Source organism: Glycine max, chromosome 2 (genome assembly GCF_000004515.6).
Source record: "Glycine max cultivar Williams 82 chromosome 2, Glycine_max_v4.0, whole genome shotgun sequence".
Classification (NCBI taxonomy): domain Eukaryota; kingdom Viridiplantae; phylum Streptophyta; class Magnoliopsida; order Fabales; family Fabaceae; genus Glycine; species Glycine max.
Window position 1 is genome coordinate 1,209,080 of NC_016089.4, and position 15,439 is coordinate 1,224,518.

Genomic DNA, 15,439 nt, shown 5'->3' on the forward strand with positions numbered 1-15,439 from the left:
ATGGATTATTTTATTACCCTTAAAGATTGCTTTTATTTTTTCCTTCCCTCGTTTTTTTATTGTTGCAATCCCAACTTCACTCCCATCATCTCTTTTCTCCTCTTCCTTATATCTTCTTCTCCCTCCCATGGACTTATTGTAATGAAGTTTGAAACATGAATTCCAAAAGCTTACTCCTAACATACAAGGTTAAAATGAATTTTTTTCCCCTTTTGCTTTTGATTTTGTTCCATTGAATTTTTTTTTGTAAAATTGATTGAGTGTTCTTGTAGAACAATCGATTTCAAGCAAAACTCATATTTAAACTTGAGTAACTGTAAAAAAAAAAAAAAAAAAAATTGTCTGCCAAACTTCCGCACAAACCAATCGTGTTCCTCTTTTGTTTTCTCTCAATTTCTCCCTCATTGCTCAACCATTTTTTAAATCAGTTGAGGGCTTTGGTAGATAAACCAATCTAGCTTGAGCAAGTCCTATGCTAGAACTTGATTTTTCGTTCAAGAATGAAAGAGAATATGTAAAAAAAAAAATGATTCAACATACTGTTGCGCAAACGCAGTTTGTTCTTTGTACTTATTTCTTTTTTATCAAACCTTTCACGAAATTTGTTATGGTTTTTTCCCCCAACATGCTGGTCAGTTCGCAGGTCAACTATAAACATGTTTTCTATCATTCGGGCGAACAAGAGGAACTGACATGAAAACAAATTGGGAGGGAAGCTGGATTGTAATAGTAAAAAATTGGGGTAGAAAAAATGAAAGTGACAAAATAATCCATAAATTTTTTACTGACAAATAAGTTTATTTTATTCATTTCACTAACTAAGCAATACCATGTGCATTTCTCATGACAATTTAATCTAAAAGTACCACAAGCAAAACCATGAAAGTTAACAGTGAAAAGTTATCGACAAAATTATTTAGTTATACTTTTTAAACATTAAAAGGCTAAAAATTAATTTTTATTTTATTTTTAAAAGACTGAAGCATGAACGCTTAAGAATTTCAAGAACAAATAGATATTTACCCTAAAATAATTAAACAAGGAAACAAACAAAAACGGTATTATGGAATGGAGAAGGGTACTTGGGTTGTGGGACCCAAATCCAGGAATGCCACGTGGAGACAGGCTAGCATTAAAGGGTGACGTGGCAAAGGGGGGGTAATGGAAATGGCAAAGGCAGTGCCCGAGATCACAGGAACTGTAATGGGATATTTGTGAGGCAAGGTAAGTTACTGTAAGAGAGCCCTTTAAGACAAACCCATCATTCACGTGCTTTCATTAATCAAAGTATCAAACCCTCCAAAAAGAAAAACCAGGATTCCTGTGCCTTGTGAGAGAATGCCCTCTTTCCATTGCCCATAAATATTCTCATCATTATCACTAACTCCTCCTTACTCTTTTCTCTATCACCAATTTTTTATCCCTAATAATCATATGTCAAGTAATTTATAATAATTTATACACTTTACTCCATCAATTAAAATAAATTTTCTTCACACCCTTCTTTAATCTTTGAGAAATCTTATTAACACGTTTATTCTAATACAATATAATTAAAATATATTTAAAATTATTACAAAATTATGAGAGATATTTATTAAATAAGATCTCAAATTAATAAATTTTTAATAAATTTCAATTTAAAAAAAATGTATCAAAATATGTGTTTTTAACATTTCCCTTATTACTTTGCTCCATATTCATTCCTCCTCATCCCGTTAAAAATAAATTAGTGTTTTATGTTAAAATCACAAACAATGATCTGAAATCACTTACAATTGTTAGTTTTATATTTGAATTAGTTAATTATTAAGAATGAAATGGAAAACAAACAGTTAATCAAAAATATTATTAACTTCTAGCCGTAATTTCTATAAAAAAAAAATATCACAGAAAAATTATTTGTTAGAGTTATAATATTTTTTTATCAAATAAAAGTTGCAATCTTAAATTATAATCTGAATTATTATATAATTTAAATAATAATATCAATGATTTTTTCTATTAATCAAATTACAATTTGAAAAAAAAATAATCTTGTCCAAATACATTCTTAATATTAAACCAGTTTATCAGAGGTGTTTTGTTTGAGTGAAATAGATAAGAAACATAAAATAGGAAAATAGGAAACAAAAGTTAATCAATTTTTTAAATCAATTGTTTTTTTCGTCATATTCGTTTTTAAGAGTTTAAAATCATCATAAAATGCCGAAAATCACTAGAAAATACTCTCAATCAACCAAATTATAGAGATTTTCTAAAACTTCAAGATCACGCTCTTCTTTACTATGTGGGACGCGAAAATTTTCAAGCTAATGCTTGTTTCATTAATTAATCTCAAATTTTCAAGCTAATGCATTTTTTTTCTAAGGTGTCAGTTATAAAATTTTACTCTCCCATTGAATCAGGTCACACACTAGACGCTTTTTCCTATATTTTATTTATAAAAAAAGAGAGAAAAAAATGCAGGCAATAAATTGAGGTCATAAACCCATAACAAGTCGCAATATTATTAATGCGGAAGAGAATCTAAATTTATAGTTGTGTTGTGGGTTATGATGTTAATGGATGAAAGTTTACACTTAAATTAAAGATGTCAGTGGTTTTTTTTTTTCCAGTGTAAGCCATCATCTTTCACTCACCCACGGAATCAAGTAAAAAACTATACATTTTTCCTATATTTTATTAAAACAGAAAAAAATACAAGCAATGCTTATAAAATATTTAGGGTCATAAACCTACAAGGTTCAATATTGATTAATGTGAGAGAGAATTTAAATTACATTGTATTGTCTTCTATGATGTTAAAGGATGAAAGTTTAAACAAAAGTCAAAAATATTAATAATTTTTTTAAAGATATATATTTTTTAAAGTGTTAGTCGTAATCTTTGACCCGTCCACTAAATTAAATCACATTTTTCTTATATTCTAATGAAATAAATGCAACTCATAAATTTAGGGTCATAAACCGACAAGTTGCAATATTGTTAATTAATATGAGAGAAAAATTAAATATATGACGTATTAACACATTAAAGGATGAAAGTTTACACAAAAGTCAAAGTTATCAATATTTCTTTTAAGGTATTTTTTCAAAGTGTCAATCATAATCTTTCACTTGTTCAATGAATTAAGTCACATTTTTCTTATATTATAATGAAAGAAATGTAACTTATAAATCTAAGGTCATAAATCCACAAATTACAATATTATTAATACTAAAGGAAATTTGAATTTATGGTCAATTGACAAATATGATATTAAAGGATAAAAGTTTAGACAAAAGTTAAATATGTCAATATTTTTTTGTAAGACATTTTTTTTCAAGGTGTTAATCATAATCTTTGATCTATCTACTCAATCAAGTTACATTTTTTGTATATTCTACTAAAAAAAATGCAACTCAAAAATTTCAAATCATAAACTGACAAGTTGCAAAAATGTTAACACGAGAGAATATCTAAATCTATGGCGTGTTGGTAATTATTGTGTCGTTAAAATATGAAAATTTGTACAAAAGTTAAAATTATTAATATTTCTTTCAAGACATTTTTTTGGGTGTTAATCACAATCTTTCACCCTTCCACTCAATCAAGTAACATCTTTCATATATTTTATTAAAAAAATACAACTCATAAATTTAGGGTCATAAATCAACAAGTTACAATGTTGGTAATGTGAGAGAAAATATAATTCTATGATTTGTTGACAACTATGAAATAAAAGAATGAAGTTTGTACAAATATCATAGATGTGAATATTTATTGTAAGACATTTTTTTTCAAATGTCAATTATAATTTTTCACCTATCCACTAAATTAAATTACATTTTTTTATATATATTTCTTAAAAAATGAAACTCATTAATTTAGGGTTATAACAAGTTACAATATTATTAATGTGAGAGAAAATACATATTTATGATGTATTGACCGTATGACGTTAAAGGATGAAAATTTATATAAAAGTTTAAATTGTCAATATCTTTCAACACTTTTTTTGAAGGCGTTTTCTCTTCTACTTACACTTGTATTTTCAAGCATCAGTAAATCATCCTTTTAACATTTGAAAGTCTAGAATATTCTCTAAAAATAATTATCTTAAATTTACAATTATTTTATTTAAATTTTTAAATTTAATCCCTTATTATCATTTTTAGTCTTTAAAGTATAAATATATTAACATTATCATTTTTAAATTTTAGATTAATACGATTGACAAAATTAATTTTCAATTAATTATTTTAAAATTTCTTAGTTTGAAGAATTAATGTATTTTTTTGACTAAAATAATAGTTTAATTATTTACATTCCTTGAAATTTACACTGGATATGACATGTTTAGTTAATAGAAAATATATAAATGGTAGTAAATCTATACCTTTATTAAAAAAAATATATAATGTGATTAAAAAAATTTAAAAAGAAAAAGTAAGGTAAAAGATGTAATGTATTTGATAACGTTGATAGAATCTAGAATCCCTAGTTTGTTCGTCACTAGTCCATTGCCCATTCTCTGTCAAACTCGTTTTCTCTCACCCTCTATATATTTCCTCTTCCTGTTATTACAAAGTCAGAGAGAGAGAGAGAGATTACACTCCTACCTTAATAGGTGGGAGAAGAAAGAGAAGAGGAGAGCGTGTTTGATATTTATATGATCCAACGTTGAATCTTCTGCCACAACATACACCATCATCAATGGCCGTGACCACTCCCTGTCTCAATGCCACAGAAAAGAAGCACTGGTGGCTTACCAACAGAAAGGTAAGAACGTTCCAGAACCTTTTGTTTCGGTTTTTATTTTCTTTTTTCATTGATCCAAACGCGCCGTTTTCTGTAGATCGTAGAGAAATACATGAGAGACGCTCGGAGTCTGATAGCGACGCAGGAACAGAGCGAGATCGCTTCAGCGCTGAACCTTCTCGACGCGGCTCTGGCGATCTATCCGCGGCTCGACGAAGCGCTGGAGCTGAGAGCGAGGTCGCTGCTGTATCTGAGAAGGTTCAAAGACGTGGCGGATATGCTTCAGGACTACATTCCGAGCCTGAGAATGTCGAACAACGACGACTCTGGTTCTTCGTCTGTTTCTTCGGATAGTTCCCTTTCGAGGGAGGGTGTGAAGCTTCTCCCTTCCTCGCCCTCCGATCAGACTTTCAAGTGCTTCTCTTTCTCTGACTTGAAGAAGAAGGTTATGGCAGGCATGTGTAAAACTTGCCACAAAGAAGGGTATTGGAGGTAATAAAATAAGCATTATAGAATCTCTTGCATTGGTTTTACATTTTGGATCAGATCGGAGCCCTCATATAGGGATGAGGTTCCGAGTAAATGCTCCTGCCTGCCATAATCATAATGAAATGTTTCCCAACTCCTTCCTTCAAAAATCAAATTAAATTTAATGCACCATAGATTGCACAGCGTGGAAAGTCACGGAAAATGTAATGGAGAGTTAAAAGGATTTCCACTTTCAAGCGTCTGGGAGTTTCATTTTTTAGGTCCAAGTCTTTCACAGTAACTTAGTCATTTTTACGATATTTTTCGCAATAATTTCTATAATAAAAAGAATAATTATACGATGTAATAAAAATATTTAAAATAATAAGAAAATTTGCTCTATTAATTTGTTTTAAAATATTTATCTTTTTTAAGAAAAACTAGGAATATCACTTATATTTTCATTTATTTATATTTGACTTATTATTTTAATGAACTCATAATTGCATTCTCAAATATTGTGTTATTATAATTTATCATGCAATTAATATTTTTTTTATTAGCATAGGCAGTTTAAATGATGAATTAAAACTTTGACTGTAAAATTATTTTTTATATTTTAACTTGATGTTTAGTATTTTAAGTAAATAAAAAAAAATGACGAGTGTTGTTAACACAGTCTTTAATACTATACTCATTAATCATTGAATCTTACAAAATTATAAATAGGGTTTACTAAATATTTTATGAGTGTTAAAAATTATAATTAATGTTCTAATTTTATTTATAATAATAACAGTTTATAAGCACATTGTGTTTAATAATGTACTCTAGCACACAGTTTTTACTGAATTTTAAATTTTCTTTGTTTTATCCTATTTTAACAATGAGATTTATATGTTTTTGAAATTTTTAGTAGTAATTGAAATCGGGTTTTGAAGGATTGGTTAGAAATAAGAGACTGTATTAAATTCTTTAAACATATTTGATAGATACATGTGTATAGAATGGAAATTCATGTTTACATTTTATTTTTTTTAGATACATTTTTGCATTTTATTTGGATAAGTGAACAATGAGATCCAAATGCTTCAAGTCATAAGTTATTATAAACTGTTTTTGATTCGATTGATTAAAAAAATAAAAAAAATCAAATGTAACGAAACAGATATTTTTATTTTTTATGGAGTACTTTGACTGTAAAATTATTTTTTATATTTTAACTTGATGTTTAGTATTTTAAGTAAATAAAAAAAAATGACGAGTGTTGTTAACACAGTCTTTAATACTATACTCATTAATCATTGAATCTTACAAAATTATAAATAGGGTTTACTAAATATTTTATGAGTGTTAAAAATTATAATTAATGTTCTAATTTTATTTATAATAATAACAGTTTATAAGCACATTGTGTTTAATAATGTACTCTAGCACACAGTTTTTACTGAATTTTAAATTTTCTTTGTTTTATCCTATTTTAACAATGAGATTTATATGTTTTTGAAATTTTTAGTAGTAATTGAAATCGGGTTTTGAAGGATTGGTTAGAAATAAGAGACTGTATTAAATTCTTTAAACATATTTGATAGATACATGTGTATAGAATGGAAATTCATGTTTACATTTTATTTTTTTTAGATACATTTTTGCATTTTATTTGGATAAGTGAACAATGAGATCCAAATGCTTCAAGTCATAAGTTATTATAAACTGTTTTTGATTCGATTGATTAAAAAAATAAAAAAAATCAAATGTAACGAAACAGATATTTTTATTTTTTATGGAGTGTGTATTGTCTGAGTTTCTAATTTTCTATTCTATTTACCAACAGATACTTGGTTCTGGGGAAAGCATGTTGCCACCTAGGCCTAATGGAAGACGCAATGGTCCTTCTCCAAACCGGCAAACGCCTAGCCACCGCCGCATTCCGCCGCGAGAGCGTGTGCTGGTCCGACGACAGCTTCTCCCTCTCCAACTCCCTCTTCTCCGGCGACACCCCCACCCCCACCACCCCACCCCGCGCCCCACTCCTGGAGTCCGAAGCCGTCACCCAACTCCTCGCCCACATAAAGCTCCTCCTCCGCCGCCGTGCCGCCGCCCTCGCCGCCCTGGACGCCGGCCTCCACTCGGAAGCCATCCGGCACTTCTCAAAAATCGTGGACGGCCGCCGCGGCGCCCCTCAGGGCTTCCTCGCGGAGTGCTACATGCACAGAGCCTCCGCGCACCACTCGGCCGGGCGAATCGCGGACTCAATCGGCGACTGCAACAGAACCCTCGCCCTGGACCCCACCTGCATCCACGCCCTCGAAACCCGAGCCTCCCTCCTCGAATCCATTCGGTGCTTCCCAGACTCCCTCCACGACCTCGAACACCTCAAGCTCCTCTACAACACCATCCTCCGGGACCACAAGCTCGCGGGCCCCACCTGGAAGAAGCGCCACCACAGCGTACGCTACAGAGAAATCCCCGGGAAGCTCTGCGCTCTCACCGTAAAAACCCAGGAACTCAAACAGAGGATCGCTTCCGGGGACACCGGGAACGTGGACTACCACGCGCTCATCGGGTTGCGGCGCGGGTGCGGGCGTTCGGAGCTGCAGAGGGCGCATCTGTTGTTGTGTCTGAAACACAAACCCGACAAGGCCACGTGCTTCATGGAGCGGTGCGAGCTGGCGGACGAGCGCGACCTCGACTCGGTTAAGGAAAGGGCGAAAATGTCGGCGCTGTTGCTCTACAGGTTGCTCCAGAAGGGTTACACCAATGTGATGGGTACCATCATGGAGGAGGAGGCTGCTGCCGAGAAGCAGAGGAAGAAGGTTCTAGAAGCTCAATTGATGAGTAATGAGAAATTGGAAGACAAGAAGTGCACCGTTTCATCGCCTTCGACGGCGAACCCCTCTGTTTATCAGGGGGTGTTTTGCCGCGATATTGCGGTGGTTGGGAACTTGCTTTCGCAATCGGGGTTCAACCGCTCCATTCCGGTGAAGTACGAGGCGATGAGCTGCTGATTCCTCCATCCCCCTAAGAATCTCTGCTTCGTCGCTTTCTTGTACAGATGGACAATTTTGTCACCCTCTTTTTCTTTTTTGCTCTACATTTCAATGCTCATTTATTTAGATGTACAAAGTATATTAGTTTTCAACTTTACTTCTAATATTTGCAGCTGCATGCCGCTAAACTAAATCTTGCCAAGTTTTAAAGTATGTTGCGTTATCGCGGCAATGCTTACTTAAGACAAATTAAATTGTTTTCATTAAATTCTTATCAGAAATTACAGTAAAAAAATACTATATTGTTCATTACTTTTAATGTTTTTTTTAGTTTCTGAATCATTAATGTATGGTTGATGGATAAGAAAAGTATTGATTAAAATTTAAAACAACTAACGTGCTATTAAATGGTAATAAAAGAAGTGGAATACTAATTTTTAATTTTTAAAAGAGACATGTTCTTGTCTAACGAATTCAGTAAAATGATACCTTCAAAAATTAATAAAAAAAAATGACAAACACAATCCTCTTATGCTATTTAGGGAAGGTGAATGTCTTTTTAAAACTTAGAGCGGGTATTGGTATCATTTAGGAAGATAAACACAATCCTTATAGTATAATCATTCTAGAGTGAGTTTTATAAAGAACTAAGTTAATCACGCTTGTTTATTATTTAGCAAGAATATTAAGATTTGATGTTAGTTCTCATATGTTTGATTATATCTCATCTTATATTGTTATCCAAGTCATGAGTGAAATATAACTTTGTTTCCTCTAAAAAAAAATTCATTTTAGATGAGTCATACAATATAACAATAGCACATGAAATTTAAAACAAATCATAAAATGGTTGTAAAATTTAGAAGCATTTTTACATTAATTTGTTTTAAAATTCTTAAAAACTGTATTAAGAATGCTGCTTATTAAATAACAATATTTATATAAGAATCTGTTCCTTAGTTTAAGAACCCGACAACTGATATTGAAGATATAGGGAATGATTAAATTGAGGTTATTTAGTTGTGATGAAACAAATAGGAAAGAGAGATATAGATGATGGGTTGCATATATATAAAGAAATTTCATTGCCGAAGAGAGGAGAAACTCCTTTCTCTACTATCAAACCAGAGGTAGTAAACCGGGCTCTGTAGCTTCCAATGTCTGGTCCAAATGCATTCAATTAGATTTTCTTAATTAGCATTTGTATCCACCAAAAACTTTGCCCCTTCCACCCCAAGTAATTTCTCAATCCTAGTCATAACATTTTTTCAATTAATCAACAAAAATAATTAATTTAATTAATCATATTATATCTATCAATTATTTGTACTGATATTTTAAAATTATGCTTCTTATCTTTTTATCTATTTAATTGTATATATATAAAAAATAATTAATACATCTAAATTTTTTTAAAAAAAATTATAAAAAGAGATAATTAATTTTTTTAAAAATAATCTTATAATTAACAACTGTGTCAGTATAATTGAGCCGGTTGGTGATTCTGATTTGAACCTCCTCGCGTAATGGCCAATTTATGTACTACTTCACGGTTACCGGCTCTACCAGTCTAGTGTGATGACAAAATAATATTTGATTGGGCAGGGATGTGTGTTGGCTTCTGTTTGGTATAATTCTTGCTAGTATAGGAGTATTAAATTGAAAAGTATTTTTAATTATTAATAAAAATAGTTATTGATATTTTAATATATTTATGACTTGTTATATATGTATCAGTATGATAAATATAAATTATCTGTATTTTTAGTTGTTAATAATAATTTTTTTTAACATATTTACAATTTATTACATGTGTATATGTAAAATTGATTGTTGATGTTTTCATCAATAATTGAGTTCACTTAGTATTCTTTTCTCACTATAAAGTGAAATTATTTATTTTAGAGCTCTAAGTTTTTTTAAGGTACTGTTGGTTTTAAAGTATATAATCACACTTTTCAAGAATATCACAATAGAAATATTTATATAACAAATTTATCCTTTCCTATATACACCTTGAAAAAATTGGAGCAACAAAAATATGAACACACTACTAAAATTAAAAAAATTATAATGAATTTTCTAAAACGAATGTTCTAAGAACTAATGTGAAAAATGATTTCATATATGTTATAGAATTTTTTTAGGAATTTCACAAGTTTAAAAGAATGTTAACAATATAGATTAATTGTACGAATAAATCAATTTAGAAAGTAATTTATAAATAAATTGTTTATATATACAACCAATCTAAAAGTTTTGAGAATAATTTAAAAAGTTACAAAAGACATCCACATTCTTTGTAATTATACTGTTCTTGCTTATGTTATTGAACATGGATTTGTGTACATGAGGTTATCTGGATTTTGAACAAGAACTGAAATTGGTGTATATTTCTTTTAAAATTATTAAATTAGTGGATTTTTTAAATAAAATTATTGTATGTGATAAATCTTACTCCCTCCCGTCTCGATTATAAGCAAAAAAAAAAAAAACATTTTATATTAAGAAAATTAGTTAATTTATTAAATTATATCATTTTTAATTAATTTTTTTAAAAAAATTATCCTTCATTAAAACATAATATTAAGCTTAAAAAATATCTTTAGCTTTATTATTAAAGGATATTTTAAAAATAATCTCATTAAATAAGATATATATAATTGAAGTTTTTTTATATTTAAAAAAAATATGAGATTTTTATTGTTTATATTCGAAAACATATGAAATATTACACGAGCATCACTTTATTTTTAAATTTCTTAAATATGTTTTTTTGGACCCCACAAATATTTCTAGCTGTTAATAAACCATGAGAAATATCAAAGTTCTTAAAAAGTTCGCCGATTCATTAATTTTAGGTTAAATTACCTTGTTTACTTTTAGAGTTATTGTAGTTTTATACATTCTAGCTTAGTCTTTTTAGTTGTGATTTTTATCCTTTTATCCTCATTATCAAGTTTCAAACTAATGTTGTTTGAAGAAAATAAATCATGTTAGTTGAAACTCGACAGCTTTTAATTGTGTCGAAGCTTGTTTTTCTGCTATATTCTTAATTCATTCATATTTGCTATATTCTTAGTTGAAACTTGATCATGAAAATTAAAAGAGTAAAAAAGTTGAAATTCTAAGGACCAAGATAGAATGTTTTAAATTATATAAATATTTTTTTAAAAAATTATTATAGCTATAAGAACTAAAATTATAACTAAATCTTAATTTTTAAAAACAAAATATACTAATTGGATTCAGTAGCTGCTGGTGGCAACTGTGGAAGAGAATTATGAAGTCGTGTACAAGGGAAAAAGTGGTCAGTTTTTCTTAATCAGTTCTGCACACACATATACAACAAAAGCAAGGTGTGTAATCAGCACTCAATACAAGAAAACAAAGGATTAGAGACGAAACGTCAATTCAACATTTACCCTTCACAAGCCTTTTACCTTGTTTTCCGTACTATCAATTTTGTTTGAATGTTCAAGACTTTTAAGTTTTTATATATTTTAATTGTTATACACGTAATAATAATGCTATTGTAAAAATTTATACAGCACTGTTTACGTATGGCAATTTCAAGAGGGTAGTTGTGGGGAATCAATGAAAAGGCTTCAACAGTTCAACCTCCTAAGCCTAATAATTGTCTTTTGTTTGAGGCGTGCTTTCTGATACACGCAAAAGCTTGTGCATTTCTTCTTCTGTGTAAGAGATGCATCATTACACAGATTCCCTCATCTCACTTAGGAGGAAGGATCCAACTGTTGCCTGCAGATAAAAGTTTGAATATATCCACATATATATGCTGATTTTTTTCTTTTTTATAAAAGAAAGGTACTTAAAACGTGAGAGAATATTATTCAAAGAGACAAAAAAGACCCTTCACTCAGCAAATAACAACAAATGTGATAACTGATGACGAGGTCAAACTGTGTGCCACTATGAATTTCCCATATGAGGGGAGAAAACAAGGCTTTCTCAAAGTGTTCATTAAGCTACTTTTAAAATTAAGCAAAACTGTGTGTCATGGTTGGAAGGTGTGAGTTGCTTATGGAAAACCATGGTTCAGCTTGTCCACATTACTCCAATACAGTAAAATACAACCAAGTATGAGAAAGAATTCGAACAAAAATTGCAGCCTCCTGGAGAGGAAGACAATTTGCAAAACAAAAAGTAAATCACAAATGCAAAACAGATTGAGTGCATGGTTGGAAACTCATTGAAAATGGAGGAATCACATTTGGGACTAATTAAGAAGCTATAATTAATTATTAGCTTCTGAAAATCATGTTTGAAACATGAAATTGAACACGCTATATTTGAACCAAGTGTCTTAAGCATCAGTTCTACTGTCCATCGCATGCAATATTATTACTATTAATGGTAAATAGATGTCTCAAATGGCCATTGAATAAATGCTAAAAGGATTTCCTTTTTGTTTTTAAGAATAAAAACACAGATTTGGGATGATGAATAACATTGGTGGAACAGAGGAAAACTTGTCCCGCACATCTCCTATTTCTATCATTCATATATAAACAACAAAATACTACTAGTTCTGCAAAAGCATGGATTATATTATATAGTCGTTAAACTTTAGTAGGTATTTTTGAACTGCTTCTCTGACTGTATTATTTTTTCCCGATAACTTTTTCTATTTGAATTTTAATATTCGCATTTAAAGCATATAACAATTTAATATATATTGTGCCGAAAGAAAAGGTGCATCTCACGAGGGTACCATTTCTTTAGTTACTCTGTGGTCAGAACCTTTGGGGGCCTCTACATAAGACCTTGCTTTGCTTGTATTGTGTTTGGTCTTTTTTTCTTTTTCAAAAGTGTAGTCATACTAAATCCATAATGGATTGTCTAGGTTTACATGAACGACTGAGTTCATGACTTCCATCACCATGTCTAGAAATATAACCTACATCCTTTTTTGGAGTTGTTTTTGGTTTTATATAATATATTAAATTAAATTATTGAATTTTGAGGAATACTTTCTGTATTAAGGTATTGGACAAATTTTTCAATAAATGTTTTTTAAAGAATCTCAATTAATGTTTATAGGAGAAGAAATTATATTTTAAATTTAATTTTAAAATCTAATTTAATTCATGTTAAATTGAACTAATATATGTGTTTGTATGTATATCAGTATATGTATATATATTTATAAAATTAACATATCACCCATATCTTTATAGGTATAAAGTTTATTTTTTTATTTATGTGTAAAAAAATTACACTGTCAACTAATAAAAATTATAATAGTAGGTATAATTTATTTTTTTTACAGAAGTATAAGTTTTAATATCAGTATTATAAAAGTCAACATGACATATATGTCAATTTGTAATAGAATCACATTGTACACACAAAAAAAAAAAAACGTTGTAAAAATTCTTTACAACACTATTTACTCATAAGTATATATTTATGAAATTACAATACAGTTTGTTTGTTTTCTGTTATCATATTCTTTAAACTTATATTACATTACATAGACATCCTTTTATATATTATATTAACTTTTTAATTATTTGAAAAAATTACATCATATATTCTTATAAAAAAAATGTTATAGTGAATGTTAATAATCCGAAAAAAATTCAGAAGATGTTAACGTAATTTACATTTTTTAAAAGGAAAGGCTTGGCGTCCCTGTTTTAGCAAGAGAAAGGCACAAACATTAGAGGTGCTATACAGAGGGAAAATAACACGTGATGTTTGAATAAAGGGAACATTGGAAAGAGTCGAAGAGGTGGCAAGGTATATAATCATGCATGCCAGAGGCACCATGTGCTGCTATCATGTGCCTCCTTCAACGTCCAGATAATTAATCATGGATAATATATGGTCTTTTCTAGAGCTTATGTCAAAATTAGGTGGCATTGGCATAAGGTGCTGGAAGAAATATCTGAAAAATTATTTTCTCACTATCTATTTTGATTAAAATAATACTGTTTTAACGATTTATTTCACAATAAAAAGAAATAGAAATTATGAAATAAAATAAATAATTGAAAATTTAGTAATAATAAAAGTGAAAAAGAATTTTGCAGGAACAGGAATGAAGATAAGGAAGCCCGCCCCAACTTGCTCCATTGTCATCCCTAGTAGCTGGGAGTGTGAGATAAGGGGAATCGAATTTCATTGCCAGTTAGAGGGGGAAAAAAGTGATGGGTTTTTATTGAGATCTGAGTTTTCAGGGAACTATATTCCTTTACAACATATGCTCAGTGGTTTTTATGTCACTGTATGCAAACAAACCTATCAATTTTGCTAACCTATATCTGATATCAATCGTAATACACTAATGCTTGAAGGACAGTGTGAAAATTAAGTAACCAATGTTTGAATCAGATTTCATTTAGTAGGATCTCTGAATAGAGGGTACCATAGTGTATTGTTTTATAGTACCCTAGTAATCTATATGTATCTGTTCCATCATTAAGGACAGGTAGACCACGACATATGCATTTAAATTTCATTTAGACTTTATTGTTCTCATTGAAGGCAGATAGACCACAACACATGCAATAAAAAAGGATCATGTTATGTTACGTATCCGCCAGACACATCAGATTTGCCTCAACAAAGAAAAGTTGTTATGGGCAAGAAACATGAGAATTGTTGTACCATGAACATGAAATTAGTAATAAGCAAACAAAGCTTTTTGGAATTACTCAGTGGTGTGGGAGGGGGAAAAGTAGGGTGCCTTAAGCCTTGTAGTACGCCTTTGTACTGGGGATTGGTTTGGTTGCTTGATTGCTCTTGTACTTTCCCATTAAAAAAGCGTATGGAAAAAGAATAAATAATCGTATGAAAAAATGATGGGCTTTGTGATAAGACGTACTCGTTTTAGGTTGAAAAGTTAAACAAAGCCCAATACATTTCCCAATTCATTTAAGAATTAGTAGAACCTGAAGAACAAAAAAAAAAAAAAAAAACTAACTAAACTAAAAACCTACTCTTGCTTCCTTGTTTGTTTGTTTTTCTTTTTTCTGGTAAAAAAAAAAAATTCACTGTTTCTATTCCTTTGTTATCCATCCCATTTAGAGACATTATCTGGTAAAAATAAAATCTCAAATTATTCAAAACGCACGCTCCAAAATAAGAATATGAATATTTAGACATTATCTAAAGTGCACCCTCTAAACTCATTTTAGAGAAGCCAAATCCAAACAACTTATATCTATTCAATTCAATCCCACTCATAATAATATTGCTTTTTTTTTGTT

The 15,439-nt window shown here is 30.2% G+C and overlaps 1 protein-coding gene across 1 annotated transcript; it reads left to right on the forward strand.

The window, feature by feature from the left end:
- Positions 1 to 4,489: 4,489 nt before the first annotated feature.
- On the forward strand, positions 4,490 to 8,353 carry LOC106797171 (uncharacterized). The gene is made up of 3 exons (XM_041010232.1): positions 4,490 to 4,764; positions 4,841 to 5,235; positions 7,046 to 8,353. The coding sequence occupies exons 1-3, from the start codon at positions 4,699 to 4,701 to the stop codon at positions 8,217 to 8,219; spliced, it is 1,635 nt and encodes a 544-aa protein (XP_040866166.1). The 5' UTR covers positions 4,490 to 4,698; the 3' UTR covers positions 8,220 to 8,353.
- Positions 8,354 to 15,439: the final 7,086 nt, after the last annotated feature.

What these genes read in the sequence shown, in the direction of transcription:
- LOC106797171 (XM_041010232.1), top strand. Translation starts at nt 4,699, where the DNA reads ATGGCCGTGACCACTCCCTGTCTCAATGCCACAGAAAAGAAGCACTGG. An exon ending in GGTGGCTTACCAACAGAAAG is followed by an intron (nt 4,765 to 4,840) that starts GTAAGAACGTTC and finishes CGTTTTCTGTAG; the next exon opens with ATCGTAGAGAAATACATGAG. An exon ending in CACAAAGAAGGGTATTGGAG is followed by an intron (nt 5,236 to 7,045) that starts GTAATAAAATAA and finishes ATTTACCAACAG; the next exon opens with ATACTTGGTTCTGGGGAAAG.